At 37.3% G+C, this 25,116-nt stretch overlaps 3 protein-coding genes across 6 annotated transcripts in view; 2 read left to right on the forward strand and 1 right to left on the reverse strand.

The window, feature by feature from the left end:
- Positions 1-281: 281 nt before the first annotated feature.
- LOC124639956 (protein transport protein Sec23A) lies at positions 282-16,438 on the reverse strand. Of its 2 annotated transcripts, XM_047177483.1 has the most exons (14): positions 16,274-16,438; positions 15,898-16,185; positions 15,215-15,470; positions 13,878-14,448; positions 13,383-13,525; positions 12,806-12,945; positions 12,151-12,266; positions 11,247-11,400; positions 10,070-10,221; positions 9,044-9,218; positions 8,323-8,478; positions 3,271-3,336; positions 3,017-3,037; positions 282-842 (listed from the first exon to the last, which is right to left on the reverse strand). In XM_047177483.1, the coding sequence occupies exons 2-14, from the start codon at positions 16,174-16,176 to the stop codon at positions 753-755; spliced, it is 2,319 nt and encodes a 772-aa protein (XP_047033439.1). In that variant the 5' UTR covers positions 16,177-16,185; positions 16,274-16,438; the 3' UTR covers positions 282-752. The 2 variants fall into 2 exon arrangements, with proteins under 2 accessions (XP_047033439.1, XP_047033441.1); XM_047177485.1 differs by lacking the exon at positions 3,017-3,037.
- LOC124639958 lies at positions 3,667-7,758 on the forward strand. Its single transcript, XM_047177487.1, has 5 exons — positions 3,667-3,775; positions 3,902-4,010; positions 4,153-4,268; positions 4,345-6,330; positions 6,514-7,758. The coding sequence occupies exons 1-5, from the start codon at positions 3,667-3,669 to the stop codon at positions 7,713-7,715; spliced, it is 3,522 nt and encodes a 1,173-aa protein (XP_047033443.1). The 3' UTR covers positions 7,716-7,758.
- Positions 16,439-16,686: 248 nt separating the features above from the next.
- The window catches only part of LOC124640113 (metastasis-associated protein MTA3), a 53,108-nt gene continuing 44,678 nt past the window's right edge, over positions 16,687-25,116 (forward strand). For 2 of the 3 annotated variants that reach the window (XM_047177765.1, XM_047177766.1), the window contains exon 1: positions 16,687-17,288. In XM_047177765.1, coding sequence (XP_047033721.1) covers positions 17,261-17,288 — 28 coding nt within the window. In that variant the 5' untranslated portion in view covers positions 16,687-17,260. The remainder of the gene's footprint in view (positions 17,289-25,116) is intronic. The other variant, XM_047177767.1, reaches the window with a different exon arrangement.

Here is a 25,116-nt window from a genome sequence, read left to right on the forward strand (position 1 = left end):
ACACAGCCAATGGTGTCTAAGATATACTTAGAAAGTACATACAGACTTAGAAAAGTTGCATTGGTACTTGCCTGACCTGGGATCGAACCCGCGCCCTCATACTTGAGAGATTGGTCCTTTACCCACTAGGCCACCACGACTTTAACAAACCTACATATGATACGTATATCCATTTTAAGCCTACAAGCCCCCAAGTGTACAGGGGCCCAATATCTATTTTGATCGGTCTGAAGGTGAATAGTTATAGGCTTATGTAAAAATGGCGACATGAAAACAACAAGTATTATTTCATAAACATTTTAATTTCATATAATTTACATTGTATTGTAGAAAATTTAACTTATTGCAAAAACAATTTGGAACATCACACACGATACTTATACAAATTCAGAACTGACACCATTAGTACCTGTATGTGGCCGTATACTTAGTTTAAATGAATAACATTATATAATTATATACTAAATCATAAGATATACGAGCCCAGTACACACTAGAACATACCCAAGCTACATGAGATTATTAAATGCCCGAATTTACCTAATTCCACGATGTAATACTGATGGTGAAAATAATGACAAATATTCTATCATCAAGCAATCCATTTTCCTACTAAATTACTATCCAGTTTTAGCCTTCAAATACTACATAGGTAAATAAGTTTAATACGAATACATAAAGATATTTGTTTTCGTGGCTATATTTTTTCCAATAGGTCAGTTCTGAAAGTTGTGTTGGCCCATATTGTTTTGTTAAGCTGTGGACGACACGGCGAGTTTTTTCAGATGTTCCATGAACACTTGTAACGACACGTCGTCTGTCAGCACGGGGGCGCCACCGTCCTGTGAATATGTACAAACAAATATATGAGCAACTGTTCTAGGTATGGTAAGGCCACCACCAGCGTCCGTAGGCTTGAAAATATTCAATTGCTATCAAGCGGTATTCTTGTCAGGAAAAAATCCCCCAAAAAGTTAAGCTTTGCTGAATGTAAAAGAGATAGCAATTGATTTTAAATGATCAAAAACTGTTTCATTTTGACTAGAATATAGGTTTGTTACGTTTAGTCCACACTTCAATATGTAACTTTTCCGTTCCCACTTTAAGTCCCTAAAACCCTTTAACCTATCTTAATGTTGAAAATAAAGTGCCCTCAATAGGGCTCCTTAGTCAATCTATAGTCTATACCTATTTAAAGCACATATAAGATAACTATCACCTCTACACCAGCATAGAAAGCTAAGCTACCTACACATGATGATAAAATCTGTAGTCATTTTTATCCGACTTCCCAAAAAGGAGGTCTTAATTCGAACGCTTGTTTTCCTTACATATTCTGATTTAGTAAATAAGTAAGACTTCATATATTTTTAATCAGCCTTATAAGGGATTGTTCACACCAAACGTATTGTCCGCCGCTGACTGTGAGTATACTCACTGTCTGCCCCAGTGTGAACGTCGACTCAATCTGCAGTACCCGTACTCACCAAGCCGACAATAAGCTATAGCGTACGATGCGCTACATGTGTGAACAAAAGAATAGGCTCGTGTAGGTTCACACTAGATGCGTACGCTGAGCGGCTGACTATTCTACACATAAAAGAGCTCAGTATTTGAACCCCCCAATCTTCATACATAACAGATGCTATGTCTTCCCAAGCGCATCTTCGTAAGTTTCTATCACTAAATTCTTCTGAATTCGCATTCCAAATACATTCTCTAGAATGTACTTCTGCAATAAACTTTTCGGTGTCGAACATCGCGAGGTGTCACGTGTCACGTCTGTCCTCATTGAAGTTTGTTTTGTCGAGTGTATTGCGGCCGAGGCGCGCGGCGGTGCGGGCGCGGCGGAGCGGCGCTATTCGGCAACTGCGTCCGCGTAGCCAATCCGCGTCCGCCGTGCATAGTCGCGTAGTAAAATAATCGGCCACTGAGAGTCAGCGACAACAGACGACGTAATAGCGTATAGTCGGTTCGGTGTGAACGACAATTTCAATATATATGGAAAAGCAATAAACTGCGTAACGCGCGCTCACAGTCAGCGGCCGACAATACGTTTGGTCTGAACGATGCCTAAAGAACTTGAAGTGTGCCAACCAACATTAAATCTATTCTGCTGTCCTTATAAATTAAATTATCTCTTATACAAAAACACGAATAGAAATAGATAAGTCTAATGTAATTTAATGTTATTGTTTTTAGAACATCAAAAGTCGTTAGTTTTAGTAAGAGAAGCAGAGCGTTAATTTTTATTTTTATGCGAAAATCATTCATCAACAAAAACACATAGGTATTGGCCGCGAAAAATTTGTAGTGGGGTAAGGGTCAACTCACACTGAAAGATACGTATTATCGCATCAGAAACTCGCACGACTCCGTCTATGGAATTCGCGCGGCACCGCGGACATCCACGCAACTCGTTCCAGTTTCTTATGCGATAATAAGTATTGTAAGTAAATAAAGTTAAAATTCATATGACACTCAAACTGTGCTCCTCTTCGCTGCCCTTTGCCGCTCTTTTGGTGTGAGTTAACCCTAGTATACCGAAAATTATATTATAGGCCTAATATTATAGTTTTTTTTTTCATAATCGGTTTATTTTATGTCAATTGCAACATAATAGAAAACGTAAAACTTGGCATATTATTTATTTTATTTGCCCGTTTATATTATTTCACCATAAAATCTGCGAATAAAGCGCATGCGCAAATGGTGACGATCACTAGTTAAAATATTTTAAAACAGAATTCACTTGAATTCTTCAAAATGTGGGACAGTTAAAGTTAAAAGTGAAAGTGCTCATAATCACTTTAATATGGGCTACGCGGTAATTAATGCGTCATTATATACCTCTACAATCCACAGATGCAGAGGAATTCGTAAGTCAATTCTTATTTTAAAATACTTCCAATGATCGTGCGCAGAGTTAGAAACTGCTCGAAGCGCAAAAAGGTTGTTAAACTAGATTGCAGAAATAGAAAGCCAACACCAATAAAAAAAAGATAAAAGTCACTACCGCTGATGGAATCGGCATCGCCTGGATATCGCCATAACAATGATGGAACAAAAAAAAAACAAAATCAAATTCACACCATGCTCAATGGTCTTTTGTCACACCATGCAAATTTTGAATGGCTACAAAATTTTATATAAGAAATCGAGGCTGAACGCCATGCATTTACAATACGGTAGAACAACAAATTAATATTTTAATTGACTATACAGATTAATGTCTGTGTGGTGTAGTTTAAGAAAGGTTTTGTCACTCACCCCTCCGTACGCGTACATGTTGTTGTGCGTCTGTGAAGGGTTGACCTTCGACAGAAGGAACCGCGCCTGAAATAGACAAAATGCATTATTGCACACAATGTTCATACGTAGTATGCCGTCTTTGCCTCCTGCCCGGGTCCTTCATGCCCAGTGGGTAAGAAGGGCCTGGATACCCACAAACATTTAATCAGAAGTGTATCATATAAACATGTTGGATGTTTTTCCTGCTTACTATCAAAGTACATAGCAGCCGTACAATACGCAAAAAGACATAGTCGGTACAGTGTCGCCACCTGCAAAACAAGTTCGAACCGATAGCGAGCAGTCGCCTATTCTTTCTCCCCGCGCTGTGTTGGCAAAAACAATGAAAACGTTCAAGTATTCACAGCGATAACGATGTGGTGCCGATTTATTCTGACTGCAGTTGCAATATCATGTACGTTCACACGTGAAATAATCGTACACGGCCACGGTCAGGGCCCACAGCGTTTAGTCCAGATAAAAGGTTCCAATAACACATGTTCTCAATTAAACATTGTCTTAGATCCCCATAAAAAGTGTTCACTTGTAGTTACAGTTACATTCGGCTGTTTTGTGAAAACGTGCGCCATTAAATTGTGATAGTTTTCAGATGTAATATGCATGTTACTGTTGAGTGGATTACAAAAGGAAGACTTGGATGCTGGCACGTTGCAGAAGCTCAGGCGGCACAATGTAAACATCGAAGATATGAACAATGAGTGAGTTTTGTTTTTCCTTTATAAGAATGTACTACAATGCATTTAGGTATTTAGCAGCTGGCGCGCATATAAAATAATGTAGTTGCGATTTTTTATAAAGTTTATAAGCAAATTACTAATGGGCGTTTTTCATTCATTTCAGAAAGCTGAGACAAGAATGTTTATTAGAGTCTTATTCACTCAAAGGAAATAACGTTGAAAACAACACTACAAATGTACAAGCACAAACAACTGAGGCATTTACAATAACTTCTAAACGTGAGTTTACAATATACAATATAACAATATTCTTTTACTAAGTCAGATCATTTAATAAAACAAAACTTCATTTAAGGTTCTGAAAAAGATGACAATTTCGATGAACTTCCTAGAATGAGGGCGCGAATAGCAGATGAAACTGTTCTATATAACGATCATAACATGAATAAAACTAAAGCTATTCTTGATCCACATGACAATGTGACTACAAAAATGTTACCAATAAGCATAGGACCTCCAATCATAGTATTTCATAACTTAGCAAATGCAAAAAAAGATGATGAAAATAAAGATTTGCAAAACCAACCAGATATAGAGAGCATAATGAACTTTTGGAGTAAACTGACGCAACATACTAAAACACTAGTGACTAGACAACCGACGACAACGAAATCTATGCCTACCATTAGCAGAGAAAGAAATGTTACAACCACAGTACACATTGTATCACCTCAAGGACAAGTTGACAGTAGAAACATGGCACTCATCAGTAGCTTGTTAGCGCATTATTACTTGGCAACTCGGCCTACACCCAATACAACTCCACAAACGACTACGGAAGAATACAAGAATTATATGCCCAAAAAGCACGCAGAAAAACCAAATCAATATGGAATAATCGATGAACAATTTCGATTAAATCCCACAAGAAATGATGATGACAATAATCAAGTTACTCAAGGTGATCTGCAAGCCAATAAAGATGTAGTAAGCTCTATATCAGAAGAAACAAAAAGTATACTATTCAAACATAATAAACCAGAAAGTAAAGAGATAAAAGATACGCCATACAACCTCATTCTAAATGAACCGAAGATTAGATTCTTGAGTACCTCCAACTACAGCGGTCCTATAAAGTTTCTGAACGGACTTCTCCAAAATCACAATGTGAACAAAAATGGAGAACCCGTCTCAGATACTGGAACCGCCGCCAAAATTAAAAGGAGTAAACCAGAAACAAGTGAAACTTTTGATCACTACCACCTTGTTCAACATACGAATGGTGTTAACAATACAGCAAATGAAATAAAACATACACAAAATCTGTTCAATATGGATCGGTCTAAAAGAGGTGGGTCAGCAGAGGTGAAATCGTGGCAACCATGGGAAGACAAACAGAAACCACGTAAAATTTTCACTGAAGAAGACCCGAATCAAAACTTGCCTTCGAATAGTAATCAATTCAATGCAGCACTACCCGAATTCGATAACGTGAAACGACTAAATATATTGAGAGCGCATAAGCCTCTTGATGGAACAGTCAATAAATCTGGAAAAACCAATAAATTTGATTCATTTAGTCATCGAGTTAAAATTAGACCTGGTCATATGGTGAAAAGAACAAAATTGAATAAAACTTTCAAGGGAGAAAATAATCGCTTCAAGACTTTGCTACCATCTATAAAAAATGCAAAGAAAAATCAATTTGCTAAAAGAATGAATAATCCAAATTTCAGCCCCGAGGAATTAAGTAAATCAGAACAAAATGATAATAATGTTTTCATACCTTTGGAAGATACAAAAGTCATTGTCGTACAAAATCACTTACCAAAAACCAACTACATCCAATTTAACGAGGAAGCAAAGTCAGTCAGAAATATAACACCTCATCGTATAGAACTAACCGATGGCAATCAAAATGAAAACATGACTCCTGTAGTGAAAGTCCCAGAAATAATTGATGAAGACACTGGGAAGGAAATAAGATCAATACCAGAAAGATACAAATTCCAACAACACAAGGAACGACGTACGCCAGAAAACGACTTAACACCAACTAAAAGTTTCGGGTCAAAAGTATTGGAACCTGAAGCTATACCAGCTAATGTATTAAAAGAGATAGCTGAAAAGGTTAAGCAAATTGTTTTGAAGGATATAGAGACGAAAGTTACTACGTTAAGATCGCCTTCTGTGCCCAGAGAGGCTCCTATCGTAATGTCGACGACCCTAGCCCCTACTATGGTAACAACGACAACTGTAACTTCCACTACGCCTTCTACAACACTAGCTCCAACTACAGTTACTACGCCTAGCACGACTACTACAATAATAACTACATCAGGTAAGCTTCCTTATTTTGAATTATTTTTTCAAGTTTCTTAGTAACAATCTTAATAATCTTTAATATTTCAAAGCAATTATGAAACTTGCTAACCTATCTTATATCAGCCCCCGGTTTCACACATCGCAAAATGGAAATAGTTACGAACAAGAAGAATAATCGACATCATTTTAATGTTCCCAGAAAAACCATCAACCCTTCAGAAAGAGATCACCGTAGCGAATCAAGACATAAAACAAGTCATAATGGACATATTCAAAGAGCTGAAAGCAATGAAGCCAGCTGAAATGTTCACAAGTCAGATGCCGCCAAACACTACTGTGAGGGTAGCAGCGACTGTAAGCAGTACGACCAAACCACCAGTCATATTACAAACGAATCAACGGGAAGCCTTCAACCCGTTCACTATGAAAAGGCCTAACATCCAAACGATTAATGTTAACCCGTATTTAAATGGAGCGATGCCAGTACATAATCCAGGTGCACCCTACCAGTTTCCCGTAAAACAAATAAATGACAATCAGCAAGACGCCCTCACCATACAGACCAATGATGACGAAATAGCACCTCTAGCTATACAGATGCCGCAACCACTGAAGGCCATTAACCAACACATTGTAGTAACAACTAAGCCCAACCCCAGAAAAGAACAACTAGAGAGGGAAAGTAAAAAACGCATCGACGAAGGTCTAGGTTTAGAAGACAGAAATCAAAGAGACAAAGTTCTAACGGAATTTTTGAAAAAGGAACGATTTGGAGTCTTGCCTCTCAAGAGGCAAGACTTCCGTGACTTCTCCTATAAAAGTAGAATTATTAAGGATAAGGAGAAACAGTGGCATAACCGTGAGTACAATGAAAAGTTGCGCCATTTCGAAAATCACGCAATGAGTCCTAGGCACCGAGATGCCATACTCTATCAGGGAGGTATCAGTAACTTGGAGAATTTAGATCGCCAAAGAGGTCTGAGTAACTCAGCAAGTTTGAGCTATACCGGGAGTATAAATCGACCAGGTTTAACCCACTACCATAAAATGCCTAGAATAAAACCGGGAACATTCAGTCATTCAGATTACGATCGCGAACCGCGGTATGACACACGCGGTACAAAATTCCACAAAAAACTGGAGAAAATTGAGAACTGGCCGCGACACTCTTGGAAGGAATTTAACACATTGCCGACAGACACAAGTAATGATGAAATATCTAAGAGACAACAGATGCCTATGGTGAAACCACGCATCCCTATGGTGAAGCCACGAAACAGATACGACGACACGCACTTTAGCAACTTTCTGAAATCGCAACAGAAGGTGACCGATATGTTGGAAAAGATACTGGCTAACAAGATGAAGAGTAGTGACCCAAACAGTGTTGAGGTATATTAAGTGTCAAATGTTGTAGGAATAAATATCTAATTTGTCAGTTTTATTGAGTTTTGAGCAACCGACTTGATCTTCTTTTCACTTTCAGTCTTGATAGTATAGTAGGAACTTACAACTTTTTAAGAGCTAAAGATCCATTTAACAATTTAAAAATTGCGTTAATTTTGCTACGCGTCTCTCGTTTACTTTATGCGGCAACGGCAATGCCTCCACCGTTGGATACAGGCCATTCCAAATGTACAGAATCGAATATTGAATAAATTGTTTTTCTCTTTGCACTAAAATTGTTTTGTACAATCGATTAATACATAATTGCATTATATAACTTTCTCAGGAATATCTATTCTATTCGTCAAATAGGCATCTACGGCCCAGAGCAATTACACTACATAAATATTAATTGTGTCTATGGAGTTTCTTGCCGGTTCTTCTCCATAAAACCGACTCTTTGGAACCGTGCAACTAACTTTGACGTTTCGAAAGAGCTTTCATAGGCCTTTTTGTTTTTTTTTTTTACTTTGAAAGTTCCAAGAGATCCTCCTTGCATCATCATCATCATCGTCAGAAAGTGAACCTCAGCCTGTGGTCCCTGTGATCAGTAGTTAGGTACCTGCGAGCCGCCGTGCTCGGTGTCGATGTATCGCGGCACGGGGAAGCGGCTCTGCAGTATCTCCTGCGCGTCGTCCACGGGAGCGCGTAACAGCTGCGCGAAGCTCTCGTACTCCGCCATGTCTTGGTAGCGGAGGGCACGCCATTGGGCTATGGTCTGTTACAAAAAGTATTCAGTTTTAAAAAACATAGTTAAAAAGTATTAAGTTAGCACAAAATTTCCTATTTCCTGGTATTTTTATTAGAATTGTTTTGACTTTGGCGAAATGAAAACATTGCTGTTATATCATAATTATGCTGTTATCTCTAGTCTTAATTAGGTCGATAGAATTGATACTCATTTATGCATCGCATGTAGGCAATCCGAATATCAGCCCAATATTTTTTAAGTCAAAATCCTAAGAACGTTAACATCGATTCTTTGTCTAAACTAATGCAACTAAATAAAGTCCATTTCACGAAAGAAGTTAGGAAAGAAGGTAAGATGAGAAATTATATATTTTTGTACTTATTTACTGAGCTATCGCATAGACACTAACGCTGCGTCTGCGGGACTTTTTCGTGAAATGGACTTCACTCAGCTGTCTTTATGTCTCGGAAGACCTAGGCATTCACAAAAAAACTTCTGCCTACCTAACCTCAACCTACTACCTACAGTATGGCAATTATTTACCATACCCCACCAAAAAAAAATATATATATGAATACTCAAATCAACTTACCTCCCCATGATAAATAAGAATCTGGAAGAACGTATCCATGAGGAGTATGCGGTCCGGCTGTATGGAGGAGGTGTCGAGGAGCACGGGCTCGGGCGGCCCGCCGAAACTGTACGAGTACAGGATCGGCTGGATCATGATCAGCGACTGCGTTAGATCCTCGCGCATTAACATGTGTCTGTGGGGGTAAATGATAAAATTATTAGCAAAAAAAAAGGTAATGTGATGATGTCCTCCTAGCCGATTATCGGCTACGGCGGCTGTTCTCATGTAAGGAGATTCCAACTACGCAGGACATATTATAGTGCACGAGCATTTGCGCAGACACAGGTGCACTCCCTATTCCTTCACTCTCATAGCCCGATGGGACGGCAATCCGACACGACCGGAAAGAGATCAGGCGCAGGACCGACATTTACGTGCTCTCCGATGCACGGGTGTATCAATCACCACCTTCCAGGCTCCGGGCTGCTATATGAAGGTCTTCTAAAACCCACAAAGCGATTTCGGCCCGACTCGGGAATCGAACCCGAGACCTCGTGCTCAGCAGCCGCACTTGCGACAGCTAGACCAACGAGACAAAAGGAAATGTACTCAGACAGTGCATCGGTAAAAGCAACTTTTATAGCATTTTAGAAAAGAACAACAAAATAGTCATGTATAAATAATAATAATGAAGAAAAGATACCATATTTAACCTGTTGAACTGTTTAACAATACCGTGAAATAAAAAGCCATGTCTCGAACTTTAACGTTTTATATTTGACAATTTACGTTTTGTAGTTACTACTACACAACAAACAAACAAACGTAACCGAGTACCTTTATATTACTATACAAAGGTACTCTTTCGATTGCGTTTGCTTGCAACACGGTTATCTTATGAACTTCTGGCCCAATTTGAATAGTTCTCGAAATTCCAGTGTTAGATAGCCCATGTATCGAGGAGGACTATATGCTACTTTTTATCAGGGTTCTGAATAGTTCCTTCAAGAAACGAGTGAAACCGCTGTAAAAAAAAAAACTAACCTATAGAACGTAGTTTCATCAGGCGAGTTGTTGAACACCTGCAGGAACTGTGAGCGACGCAGATGGTACATGAACTGCGGGTACAGGCTGAAGTTCTCCGACAGACGGAAGCTGTTCGGGTCGTCCTTGCCGTACTCGCCGAATTTCTGGCACTGAAAATATACGCTTATGTTAGTTAGAACGTTCGAAGGAAATTAATAAATAAAAAATCTATACTAATTCAATAAAGACATTTTTTTTAAATCTGTTTGTACCATAAAGGCTCCGAAAAGTCGTGGTGGCCTAGTGGGTAAAGGACCAATCTCTCAAGTATGAGGGCGCGGGTTCGATCCCAGGTCAGGCAAGTACCAATGCAACTTTTCTAAGTCTGTATGTACTTTCTAAGTATATCTTAGACACCATTGGCTGTGTTTCGGATGGCACGTTAAACTGTAGGTCCCGGCTGTCATTGAACATCCTTGGCAGTCGTTACGGGTAGTCAGAAGCCAGTAAGTCTGACACCGGTCTAACCAAGGGGTATCGGGTTGCCCGGGTAACTGGGTTGAGGAGGTCAGATAGGCAGTCGCTTCTTGTAAAGCACTGGTACTCAGCTGAATCCGGTTAGACTGGAAGCCGACCCCAACATGATTGGGAAAAAGGCTCGGAGGATGATGACCATAAAGGCTCCGAAACTGGGGAACCGATTTGAAAAATTCTTTCACTGTTGGGCTACACAACTCCCGAGTAACATAGGCTATTATGTCCGGACAAGGGTATAAGTTCCCACGAGACGCGGGTAAAGAAAAAAATAATCCTACTAATATTATAAACGCGAAAGTTTGTATGTATGGATGTATGGATGTTTGTTACTCTTTCACGCAAAAACTACTGAATGGATTTTAATGAAACTTTACAATAATATAGCTTATACATCAGAATAACACATAGGCTACAATTTGTAAACATATTGTTCGAAATACTAAACCTGCGCAGACGAAGTCGCGGGCACCAGCTAGTAAACTAATAAATATTAAAGAAAAATAATTGGTTTCAACATAAGGCGTTGGGTTCTGCCCCACGTGCTCCTTACAAAAGTCCGGTACTCTATGAAGCAGTGTGCATGTCTCGATATCCCGATATTCCGATGTGGTGCAGGCTCCCTGCTGCAGACCCTGGGTATACCAGCAGGTGCACTCACCAGTCGTATGAGCATTCTGTCGAGCCAGCGCAGCACGTCGGGCCCGTCCTCCAGCTCCGCGCGGTACACCACCAGCCGCGCCATCACCACCGCCGCCGCCTCCTGGTCGAACCCGGCCGAGATGTGGTGCAGGCTTACGGCTGCGTCTCCCCAACTGGTTGGAGATATTAATATAGAGTTACTGTTACTGTTACAGCCTTTTTATCGTCCCACTGCTGGGCACAGGCCTCCTCTCACATGGAGAAGGATTAAGCATTAATCACCACACTTGCTCAATGTGGGTTGGTGATTTCAGACTTTATTGTCCAGGTTTCCTCAAGATGTTTTCCTTCATCTTTTTATCAGCCATTGGTGTCTAAGATATACTTAGAAAGTACATACAAACTTAGAAAAGTTGCATTGGTACTTGCCTGACCTGGAATGGAACCCATACCCTCATACTCGAGAGGTTGGTTCTTTACCCACTAGGCCACCACGACCAGATAATATAGAGTAAATAGTTGAAACAGACTACTTTTCAGAACAAAAAGATGTCGATGAAAATCACTTCAAATCTCACCATTGCCACATGAATTCTATATAAAGTTTTGTAAGGCAACAGCCGTCCATCCAATCTCCATCATTTTTTTTCTTTCAGCTACATCAGATAAAATTGGCAAAAATCTAAACTAAATTATGGATCGCAAAAATATTGGTTTCCATATTTATTACAATACCATGTCTATCGACATAAAACCACATGCTTTTTTAGACATTACTAATACGGTTCCGTGACCAGACCTCTCAAAAAAAATCTATACTAATATTATAAAGCTGAAGCGTTTGTTTGTTTGTTACTGCTAACTACTGGTCCGATTTGAACCGCTGGCAGAAGCTAGTAATAAAAACATATTATAGTACTGACTTGCGCGCGACAGTAGTGACGCGGACGCGGCGCTGTCCGCTGGAGTGCTGGTACTGCGAGATGAACTGCACGCAGCCGCGCCCGCCCTGCGGCACCGCCGCGTGCTGGTTCACTACCTGATGCACGGAATATATTGCTGTAGATATACGTACACAGTACAGCATCACCTAACACAGGTATTTCCAAAACTTAAAAAGAGTGTCTATGTGAGATACGTATTAACTGAAATGTGCCAATTTATGCAAAAACTCAACGATAAGTACATAACTTAGTACATGGCGCGAGGCCAAACAGATTTTCGCTTCAGTCCGTTGTCGCTCCTTAAAACGCTGTGAAAGATTATCTAATGTGTTCGTTATGTAAATATTATCTTTCTTTACTTATATTTACATATAGTGAAGCGGAAGATAAACTTCTATTATATTCTAAGAGTTTTATTGTGTGCTTGAAAACACCAATCTCAAGAACTACTACTGATCCGATTCGTAAAAATATTTCAGTGTTTAGATAGCCTATTAATTAAGGAAAGCTGTATACTTTTAAAGTTCTAGTGCCTGATAAAAATTTCTTGATTAACACTGGTAAAACCACTTCCAGAAGCTAGCCCTCTCCAAAATTACATCAAAATCTTGCTAAACACCATATAAAGCGTTACCTCAAAGAATATCGCCATGGTAGTACTGGGGCTGAAGGTACACATCTTCCACTGGCACGTGTTGCCCATGCCCACCTCCTGGTCTGACACGCACGGACCCTTCACGTTCAGAGATACGCAGGATCCGATGGCGCCCGATACTAGAGAAGATAATTAAATTAAAATATAGGTACTTCAAAAGCAAAGTGGCGAACTTTCTGAAGGCTGAAATTTGACCAAAAGTGGACGTCCTTCGGTTGAAACGATGACGATACTTCGAAATGTTATTTAATTTCCCGAAATCATCGACATGGATATTTCTTTTTTTTGTGTTATCGTTAAAAGTGTTGCGTTGTCCGGGCAATTGGGTTGAAATTAATTTTAAAAAAAAATGGTCAGATAGTCAGTCCCTTCACGTAAGTAATCAGCTGTATCCGGTCAGAATGGAAGCTGACCCTAACATAGTCGGGAAAAGGCTAGGCAGATGGTGGTAGCAAAACATACACATATATATTAATTTAAGAAAACTTGAAAATGACTACAGATGATAGCGTAAATGAAACAGGCAACTTCACTAACATACTCTTAAGAAACTTACTTTTGAGTTCCCTGCTACATTTGACCTCCAAAGTTCCGTTGAACGCCATCTTGTAGTCTTGTCTCTGGTCCTTGGCAAAGACTCTTTGGAATGTCTGCTTGAACAGCGAGGAATTGAATGAGTCTCCCATTACCATGTGACCGCTGAGGAAAGAAAAAATATATGGAATCAGTTTCACTATTTTTTCATTATAAGATTGTTAAATGGAAGCAATTTGAATAAAATTAACTTTAACATTACATTAACTGAATGTCATTCGATTTTCAAGTATATAGTATGTAGTTACGTATTAATATGTGATATATAACGAAGCATATTGTAAAAGTATATTATGTAGCAACAGTGTATTGATTACGTCATCATATTAATTACACAAGCTGGCTTTACATGGGTACCCAGAGGTTATAGTTGAGACTGCTTATTAAAAAGTAGATAACATCAGCGGTGGATCTACCATAGCGTACGTCACACATATTTCTTCTTACGTGTACTTACCCGGTTGAATTACAACACTGCTTCATCTCCATAAGTCCAGTTTGATCCAAGGCGCACGAGTAAATATCAATAGAGTGGCCATTCGTCGCCGCCCTCAGAGACAGCGCCTCGTAATGTTTGATAGCCTTCTTCATATACTTGGCATTGTCCTTATGAATATCGTGGTGGGATCGGATGGGCTGCTTCAGTTCATCGTTGACAACCTGACCGGGGCCTTGAGAGCACGGTCCACCAAGGAACAGCATGATTCTTCCACCAGTGTTTGGGTAAGTTACTTCCAAAAGACCGACGGCTAGGGAGAGAGCCACACCGCTGCTACGAAGGGGTCTCTTTCCTACACCTAGAGGCCATGGGTCACGTCCTAGCTCTCCAAGAAGATCAGTCAATGCCATGTCGCAAGTCTTGACGGGTTGTAGGAAGCGGTGTGCCGGGGGCTGCGGGGCGGGAGCGCCGGCTCTTTGCTGAGGATTGGGAGCGTTGACGCGGCCGATAGCTAGCTGCTCCTGGATTTGTTTGGCTGACAAGTCTTTGGTGCCTTTGAAGACGTAGCATTTTGATATGCCTTCTGTACCTGGAATATCAAAAATAATTAGGTTAATAAATGCCTGAAAGAAAACTCCGAAAGTTATTCTAGTTCCTGATGACCAGTACTTTAAGATGTTTCAGTCATTTCTATTTTTTTTCTTTTTCGGTATATAATAGGGTTCTTTTTTTTAATAGGTAAGTCAATTAAGTTCAGTACAGTTGTTTTAGATTATCCTATTGAGTATGAGATGTTACATGGTTGCTTAATAGTGTTTTCATGTAACTAACATAAAGTGAAGATAAAACATGGACACATCATTAAATTGATAAACTCATAAAACATAAAGCTTGTAATTCAAAATGATGATAAATTCATTGATAATTTGTTGTGAAAGTGAATGCACTGTGTAAATTGTTGACTTTTGTAGTTTTAGACCTCTATTTACCCTGAGATCTTATAGATAGTTAGATAAAACTTATACACCATGATTCACAACATGCATGTAATTAACTAGATTCTAAGAAAAAGGAAGGTCACCAATGTTTTACAATTCAAAATTGAAACTTTATGCATAATGAGCACACCATAAATGACAAAGAATACACTAATAATTTGATGGCAAATTGAATAGTGCTTACTAATTGTAGAGTTTTGATCAGTCTACTATCCCTTAATTGAAGTCACAAAAACTAGGTACATTCCTCAATCTATAGTGTACTTATTAGTAAAACTTAGTATTGTAAAGTCAGAATAGTGACAACTGGTCATAGATTACAATCCCCATATTAAATACTATTTGTTTCCCACTTACCTAGCTCATGTATTTGCACCATACATCCAAAAGTAATGAGTCCAACCAATGCATTTTGAGGCATAAGACTCAGTGATGTCTGAAGTGAATCCTTCAGAGCTCCTAATTCCTCCTCATCCAAACAGGTGTCGACCACCAGTAGGAAAATCGGTGGCATGGTCTGCGCTCGGGTGATTGTGTACTCGATGGTGGAGAAGTTGGGGATCAGCTCTGCGGGCTGATGCTGTTCCGATATTGCAGAATATTGAGGCGGAAACTGGAAATAATTGAGATGGGATGATGAAGTGAGTGTCTTCACAACATTATAAAAGTGGTTACAGAGCAATTTAAAAATAATAGCAAACATTCTTGAATTTAATTGATATTACATCATTCATACATATTACCATATCAAATTCAAGGAATTGTGTTAATGAACAGATTAAAACACAGTTGGTGAAGGTTAATTATGATTGAACATACAGAAATAATTTGTTTTATTTAACAACTTATCAGATGTAAAGTCTCATGTTTTTATACCATAAGGATAATTTCCATTAAGAAAACACATAAACAGGGGTTAATCTTATAAGATTCTGAGATTGTAGTAGCATTTATGAACTTGAATGTCTACACTGACTGAAGTAATTTAATGAAACATTCCATATTTAGTAAAAGTAAATGAGTGTTTATAAGTTACTTACTGGGTTCCTCTGGAAGCAGAAGTTGCAGACCCATAATTTGGCCCTGTAGTCCACCTGGCACATTGGGTTCAAGATAGCCCTGCATGTATTCCGGGTACACAGCACCGGTTCATACTGAATCGGCGGCAAGTCTGGTCGTTCCTTCAGCGGCTGGTACAAACAAGCGAGCGGCACCACCAGCCTTGTAGCCTCGATTCTACTCGAAGGCCACACGTTCCATGTAAACCGTATCCCGTCCCTATCTTCATTTTGCTGGATAAACTCCTCATACGTGGCCATTTCGCCGATCTACACAAGAAACATCGATATTTTAACACACTTAACAGACAGTGAATTAGAACCACATAAACAGCTGTTAATTCTATGTTTAACATACCAAGTCTGCATACAGCAACTCGAGTCTAGCCACATATGCAATATGCTACGGTTTCACTACGTATTCATTCAGGAATTGGTTGTTATTGAAGTTTTACAATAATTTTCACCAGACAAGACACGGGAGAGGCTGGCTGATTTGGCAATTGTCAAAATCATAGACAAATCAGCTGTCACCACGGCCACGTCATTTTGAAAGACGCAACCTGGAAATATTAACGCTATATTTTATTATTTTAGTTCATTTAGATTCCAATTTATTCACACTATGCTAAAAATTACTCCTAAAAAATATTTCATTGATGTGCTAATGTTCTTCTGTCTATAAAGTTTATGGATTTGTCTATGGTAATTCCATAAACTAAGGAAGGTTTATCATAGACAAGTTTAGCGTCTTTGTCTATGGCAAAAATTGACGCGTTCCTTTACACACATGAAGGAATAAAAAATACGAAAAAAATAAATTAAAACTTGTTTAAACTAAATATTTTTCAAACCAAACGTGAAAAATGCAGTAAAACAGTGAATAAAGGTGTAACAAATATGAAAGTTTAAATTATATCTGAAAATTATGTTATTTTTGTGTGGAACAAACGGTTCGTTAGTGGACATTCTGAGTAGTAATGAAACGTTCTTGAATGAAATATTTTTTTATTTTTAGGACATAGTAAATTATATTTCAATTATGGACATTATTTGTAAAATAATTCTTATTTAATGTTATAAGAACAAACTTTCAAATATAATTAGTGGATACAAAATTAATGACATGTCATTGCTTTGTTTGAAGAGCAGGAAGTTTACGCCAAAAAGTGCGACTGCGCACTGGCCAAATTAGTAGTGTGAAAGAAAATGGCGATCAGCGAAAGGCGTCCGGAGTTAACGTGATGAAAAACATTGTTAAAAGCTCAATTACATAGTGTTATAGTTATTAATTGTGTCAGATGTAGATTAATTAAGTGTTAATGAATAGTGATTGTGTATAAAAATGGCTGCGAATATGTACAGAGTCGGCGGTAAGTGGCAATAATTGGTTATTTTTGTTGTAGCTTCGCCGGTTCACCGCCAGCCGACTAGCGGTGCTTTGCTTTGATTGTCGTACCTTCATTAATTGCTCACATTAATTAGTTCAGTTTGTTTCATTTCTCTATATGCCTGATTTTAAACCGATCTCAAGTTTTCGTGTAAAACATCGCGGCAAAGCCTTGTTTGCGGAAAAGTTATATTTATTTTACCAAAATTCGTCAAATAGGACATTAGCATTTGCATCTAGGTATCATTGTATCGGCTTGCGTATCTGCGGGCGGGTGGTTAGACTCGAAGCGCCTGCAATTATCTAATAGCATTTATGATTTTTAGGGATTGTTTGACCAAGTTTTGTTGGTTTCAGCACGAGATTTTAGGTTATATTCGATGTTGTCAAAACATTTTGGTTGGAGTATTCTGTATGTGTGGGTCTGGGGTTGGCTTGGGGGCTTCCGTGGTGTTGGAGATGTATGAGATGAATGGTTGTACAGGCCATAGGCGTTAGTTTTGTCATGTTTGGTATGTTAGTGCCGGCGCTTCGGCGTCGGTGGTGTTACCGCGGGAGCCGGGCGCGGGCGCCTCGTGCCGCGCTCCGCGAACCTCGCGTCGAATGTTAATTAGGTCTTCCTTTTATGCTCACTTCCTATCATATAATCTAGTATCACCCAAAACGTTGTTGGCTCTTTGTTTTAAACTTCGAAATATTTTTTATTATTATTTTATTTGAACAGTGTATCACTGTAATGTGTTGGCCTTGGGCATCCCTATGACCTTTTATGCCTCACAATAGCCTTTTTATCAAACATTTTGAAATAAATAAAAATAAAAGAGTACCTGAAAAATATTTTATTGTTCACTTATTTTACATCTGTATTTATGATTTTTATGTTGACCTTAAAATGCCTGCATTCATAAAACACTTATGCCTGACAAAGAATGACTTGACCCACATTCACTACCTTGGATTTTTTCTTTGACACTGAACTTTATTAATAACCTATGGCCCTAAAAGTACATGGTAAATATAGCTATAGGTACCAACATGTTATGTATGAAAGTATAATCACAATACATTTTTATCTACCTGGACAATATCAACATAAGCAATTCTCTTTTATAGCAAGGTTACATAAAGCTATCTATTTTAGTCTCATATCAATCTGCTGAGTATGTTCTGAAATCATGTATACAAAAAGTGATAGTTGATGATATCGGAAAACGTTCCTACTAGTACTCTAAAAATACTGTACTCATGTATGGTAGAATCTATAATAGACTATGCTCTTGATTGCTATGGACTTACATTCAAATCTTACATAGAAAAAATAGAAAATATACAAGTAAGGTTCCTAAAACTCTTGGTGGATAAAAAAACTAAAAATAAATATAAAACAGATTATTATAAACTATATAAACTTTGCAAGGTATTACCGGTAAGCATTAAACATAAGTACCTACTCGCAACTAATAACCATGGTAATCATGAGCATAATTCATCATTATTAATAAATGTATCTAACAAATACAACACCCGAACGATGTCGTCTGGTAAATATGTAGTACCCAGAGTCAATAACGTTTATGGTGACCGAACGCTAGAAAAGCGTGTCCCATACGTACTCAATAGCTTACCAGACGACATCAGGGACGAAAAAAAGAAAAATAAATTTAAGTATAATCTAAAAAAATACCTACTTAGTACACTGCCTTAACGTTTTATTGTATTAAATATCCTACTAACTACTACTAATACTGCACCTACCGACTACTTTTCTTACAGCTATATCTATACTAATTTTACTATACATATAATTTTCGACTTTCATACTTACGTACTTAATATTATAACCTTCTAATACTACTTATATACATAACATTATATAATACCTACAAATATATTATATTTAGAAATAATAAATAAAATTATCAACATAGTACTAATACTACATGTAATTAATTTTAAACTTAATAGCTATAGTAAATACCAATGTACCTAAGTCAATAGTTTTAAAAGTCTGATCCAACAGACAAACTGTTGTATACAGTTTTGTTGGACATTTTGTACCTTTTAAAATATATTATGTACCTTGTAAGCAATAATAAAAAAAAAAAAAAAAAAAAAAAAAAACTTTTGTTGAGCAACAATTATTACCAGTTCAAATAAATATAAGATTAATGCAACATAAATAAATTACTACAACATAAATAATACTTGTGAGATGCAAAGTTAAAGAATTATATAGCAGTTTAAAAGTTAATAAATGGACACAAAATTCATAATTGAAGGTATATCAATACAAAATCTTTATCGCAACACTAACATGTTCCGTAACATAAACAAAATAGGAAAGAAAACATAACAAAGTTAGTTTTTTAACATTCCGATTAGCGAGATGAAGTTTAATAAAAGTACAAAATATATTAATAGATCCATAGGTACATAATAAGGATATTATTTGTAAATTACATATCACAGAATCCATTTACACAAAGTTTCAGAGCTATGACAAACATAAAACTCCTCATTTTGTTTATTGTAACCTTCAGTCATGTGAAAGTATGAGTTCATTGACCTATTACTTAAGCATAGGCTGTAACCCTACCACCTTGTCTGACTTTTAATATCTAGCTTACACATTGAGTTCTAATAAATAGAATTGAGCAAATATTTTTTCCTATTAACACATTACAGATGTGTTGTAGCTATGTAATTTATTGTTCTTATGACTATTTTCCTCTTTGTATCTCGCACTAATAATAATAGTCAAAGCCATAATCATATGACGTAATTTTGCAGCCATCATGTACCTATATTCAACTGCACAGTTACAAAATTATTAATTAGTTCCTCATTAAAAGGATTAGCGTGAATATCGTTTTCATCATTGATGTTGAGGGTTTGGTAATTAAACAGGCACATTTTAAAGGCGAATACCAATATATTAACTTCATATTCACAGGAAAATGAGGAATTAGATAATGAGGCTGTTTTATATTGCCTTGAAAAATATGCTAGACGCCGACTATTGTCGTAGTGTCCACGCGTCGACAAATAGGGATAGGTAAATGTTTGTTGAAAACTCAATAATATTCCCTTTTTCACACAACAATAACAAATTCTACACGGAGTAATGTCCAAATAAACGCACATGCGAGTTTATCTGAATCGTGCTTATTAAAAGTTACTAAGCGAATTATTTTCATATTACACTTCAAAATGAACTCACACGTAAGCAAGCTCACCCACCAAACAACGACTTCTCGCTCTTATATCCCTAATCCTGATGATAAACAATATCTTGGCCGATTGAATGTGTCACTGGACTCATGTTTCGTAAACTCCAGTTTAATCGTCAGTTTGTTCAGCCTATGTTACGCAACTATCTTTACTGTTATTGCTAGCTGGCACCGTCCAGATTTTCTAATTGTGTTTGCTTCCTATAAAACCCCACTATTTTGCATAGGAACAGCCATTGTTTGAAAGGCAAACTGTCACTTGAAATTCGCCTCTAGCTTATCACATAGCCTTATCTGAAGTATACAGAGTGCGACGTTTTATTATCTAATGAGTATTCCATCAAATCGCTTCTATGAATTTATTAACTCATTTTAATAATTCTGACTAACGGTCGTTGATATTTTTTACATCTCCCATTCGGTCTCGTCAGTCACTACTCTCGATTTTTTAAAGGTGTAATTTCTTTAAAGTACACCATGTCTAATTATTGTCTCTGTTTTTGTCTACTGATAGTTACAAAAGAGATTGGTGGGTCACCCGGCTTCCGAAAACCGCATTTTATCGTCCATATTCGCCAATATTGCCCAGCGTAACATGGTAACAACAATTACCTACAAAGAGCAAGCAAAATCACAAACGTGCATTTCCTCTTCATTGCCTATATTGAATGTGTAGTTCGTATTACATTGCCAATTGTCAAGCTTATTGCCTATTGCGGCTAAGAATTCCCCTCCACGTTTCATACCTTCCAATTAATAATAACTGAAAGTAGATACTTTAATATTAATAATTCGTTTAACATCTTTGGTCGACGTTAAATCGTTAAAATCTACAAAAAAAGATTGACGAAAATTACGTCGCTATCTTACGCTTCATGAATTAATAATTTGGACCGTCCAAATTAATGTTATTTCTTATACACAAAGTATCAATTTCACCGCAGTAACCTAAACGATTGTTTATATTGTATTATAGATAATTTACTACTGATACTTAAGGTACTCATAACAGTCTGTCGCCTGTAAGATCGCGAGCTGATTTTCTGAATACCTATATTTTATTTGAGATAGTCTTGGAGCTCTAAACTAGTTAAACGAGCCCGTGATAATAACTTACGGTTGCGGTTTACAATGACTCTTTCTTAAACCAGTAAGCAAAATCCTTACTCGTATTAAATGCGAAAGTAATTCTGTCGGTCGGTTCGGCTCGGTCTTCACACCAAAACTGCTGCATCGAATTCAATGAAATTTAGTACACAGATAGTCTAGAGCTTGAGCAAAAAAAAAAACATTTTTTTATCCGGTTGCAGAAAGCAGTTCCCTCGGGACGCGGTTTGAACCGCGAGACACAGCTTGTACGTTTATTTAACTTCTACAGGAAAACCGTTCGTTGACTACGGCCGGTTTAAAATTAATGTTTGAAATATGGAGTAACCACGTGTTGGGTTCCGTAAAAGCGTTCATTGAGTGAACAAATCGACACCGACGCTTTGTTGCGTATACAAATGACCACGAAATCACGGACAGACGAACACACCGCGGTTCACCGTTGCCAGACAGTATTGAACACTGCCACTAGGATGTATTATTTTATTTAAATGAATACAATTCTCCTGCCTAATATTATAATTAAAATGTTTCAAAAATAAAGAACACGTGATGAGGACCTTGAAATTCATTTCCTAGACCGCATTTGATAACCGCTAGCAAGGTTCTTTGAGAACTTCTTTTATAAAAAAAAACTGATCTGACAAGAAAAGTAACGAAACTTTTAGAAAAAGGCGGCGCAACATTTTACATCTTGAAGCTTGCTAAACGTATGTAACTAAGGTTCCATTGTAAGTACTCATTCAGAACTTCCTTTAAAAGCTATACTACGAGGAAGGAATACTTCTGGATCTGCTCTAGCTAGGAGAACAGGGCATGTCAAATTGATAAAATATTGATAGAAAAAATATAGCACTCAAAATTAGTTTCTCTAACAATCTCGCTGTTTAATTTTTATTATTACCTATGACTATTTATTACTTTTATCAATATAGACAATCGCAGCATTTTCATTATGTCGAAAAATTAACTTTGCGTTCAATGCTTTTTATTGTTTCAATTGTTTGTTCACTTGTTTGGGCGAAAGAATTTGGACGAAATCTTAAAACATCTGAATTGTTCAATGAATCAATTAAATCATGTTTTTTGTCTGAAATCCTATTATATCATGTAGGTATTGTGCACTGCGGCTGATAATGTTAAGCTTTGTTCAGTATTTATTCTCTTGAAATAAGATGAAAACTTACGGTAAAAAACAAATCGGTGCAATATCTCGCGAGGTTCAACACAAATAACGTATCCTTTGACAAATAAAATAGCAGCATTCTTAATTACAAAACTAATGTTTGCCTCTGAAGCTACGACTACTTCAAAGCAGCAAAATTAGAAAACTAAGAATAATTTAATTATAAAGTTAATTTACAATTGTTCTCAAAAGAGTACATAAAAAGAGGACACGATCGTAATACATAGAGATAATAATGTGGAAATTATTTGCTAGATCCTACACGATGTACATTTTATTATACTCTATTGTATTCTTATCATTATCAACTAAGAAATGCTCTTCATTAAAATACCCCTGTCCTATTTAAGTATCTAACAACAAAAGAAAACAAAATAAAGAGTCGCCACGCGATATCTAACAGTGAGAATTCAATCATTCTCCGCCCTCTTCTGATGACGTGTCCAGGCTAAATTTACTATACACTTACTTATTGACACGTTCCAAAAATACACTTCTTGGCAAAACTGAACGGGCGTTAACATCGCTATCAGCCGCATAATGCCCCAACTTACGCACATACATAACTGTAATATCATATGTATAGACGTATCCGTAACACTCGTATATTGGCTGGCTATCCTTACTAATATTATAAATCGGAAAGTGAGTTTGTTTGTTTGTTTGTTTGTTTGTTCCGCTTTCACGCCGTAACTACTGAACCGATTGCTTTGAAATTTTGCAAACGTAAAGTTAGAAGTCCGGATTAAATAATAGGGTACTTTTTATCCCGAAAAAAATAGATATTCCCGAGGGAAAACAAAAATATTGTTTGCTTGATGGATGGATTGTAGATGGCGCTGTGTGTCGTTTAAAACAAGGTAATATATTGCAAACGAATATAAACATGTAAATTTAGAAGCTAAATGATACGATAATGAATCCCCGAAAATGAGGAATTCCCGAGGGATGATGTACAATTTGTTTAATCGTCTAAACTGTTTTTTTTTTACATCTACTTATATATTGCAAACGAATATGAACATATAAATTTAGAAGCTAAATGATACGATAATGAATCCTCGAAAATGAGGAATTCCCGAGGGATGACGTACAATTTGTTTTATCGTCTTAACTGTTTTTTTTACATGTACTTATCCTGAAATAACTATAATTCAACGAATTACTATATAATTGGTATAAGTATTATATAGTTAAGTTATTTAGTTCTTGAGGTATGCGATAGATGGCGCTGGGTGTTTTTAAAACGTGGTAACGATGTGTTTTTAAAATACGTAAGAAGTGGAATGATAGCTTTTTAAAACGTGGTGACGTTGTTTTTTTTTAAGATACGTAAGAAGTGCAATGATATCTCGCGCTTTAACCTGTAGCTCATCGTATCCAGCGTTACATCGCGCTTCTTAGATTTTTCCGTGGGAATGAGAAGTTTTCTTATAGTTGTGATTTATACCGCAATATAACCGAATTCCACGCGGGCGAAGCCGCGGGCGGAAAGCTAGTATATCTATAAACCAGTACGCAGTCATGTATGGCTACTGCATACCTATCGATATAACCGCTGATGTTGTTCCTCATGGTACAGGGTCGGTTGCAACTCTTCAGTCGCGTGTTTTACGAGTCGATCCTACAGAGGGATCAATTTTATGTAAACCGCTTTTACTGTTTATTGAATGCCTAACAAAACGTTCGTCACAAGATAAACCCAACTATCGGAATGTAATCGAAATTGCCAACTGTCACAATATGATACAAAACAAAATAGAGTGAGATCCTTCCAGTGACCGCTCTAGCGTAACCTTAACAGCTAGATTACATTGTTAAAGAACTATAAATACATCTAAGTGCCACAATGCTCAAACAGGAAGTATCAAATCACAATGATGATGGTAATACATAAAAAAAATAAAGCGCTCTTTCGTATCTATTACACGTGAATTCACGTCTCATCGTAAGTTAATTTTAGTTCACCTCGCCATCGTACCAGAATGGAAAGTTTCATACGAAATATGAGATCAACTAGAAATCTATTTTCTGGTAATTATTGATCGGGGATGAGTTTTCATACTTCCGACTCAAAGAAAAATTTCCTCTCACAAAATGTAAGAAACTATGAGGTTTCCAGTTTATTTAAAATTAACAGCCAGATATCAAATTGTCTAGGGACTACAAAAATCTGCTTCGCCACAATTGCATTATTTCTTAATGCAGCAATACTTGGGTATTGTCAGCAGGTTAATCGCCCTAAACTAACGCGCTTACTTACGGTTCGGAATGAAAGGTTTCAAGCG

Source organism: Helicoverpa zea, chromosome 20, assembly GCF_022581195.2.
Source record: "Helicoverpa zea isolate HzStark_Cry1AcR chromosome 20, ilHelZeax1.1, whole genome shotgun sequence".
Lineage (NCBI taxonomy): Eukaryota > Metazoa > Arthropoda > Insecta > Lepidoptera > Noctuidae > Helicoverpa > Helicoverpa zea.

What these genes read in the sequence shown, in the direction of transcription:
- LOC124639958 (XM_047177487.1), top strand. Translation starts at nt 3,667, where the DNA reads ATGTGGTGCCGATTTATTCTGACTGCAGTTGCAATATCATGTACGTTC. An exon ending in GCGTTTAGTCCAGATAAAAG is followed by an intron (nt 3,776 to 3,901) that starts GTTCCAATAACA and finishes GATAGTTTTCAG; the next exon opens with ATGTAATATGCATGTTACTG. An exon ending in ATTTACAATAACTTCTAAAC is followed by an intron (nt 4,269 to 4,344) that starts GTGAGTTTACAA and finishes ACTTCATTTAAG; the next exon opens with GTTCTGAAAAAGATGACAAT.
- LOC124639956 (XM_047177483.1), bottom strand. Translation starts at nt 16,176, where the DNA reads ATGGCCACGTATGAGGAGTTTATCCAGCAAAATGAAGATAGGGACGGG. An exon ending in ACATGTACGCGTACGGAGGG is followed by an intron (nt 3,038 to 3,270) that starts GTGAGTGACAAA and finishes GGCGATATCCAG; the next exon opens with GCGATGCCGATTCCATCAGC. An exon ending in CGATGCCGATTCCATCAGCG is followed by an intron (nt 843 to 3,016) that starts GTAGTGACTTTT and finishes ACATATTCACAG; the next exon opens with GACGGTGGCGCCCCCGTGCT.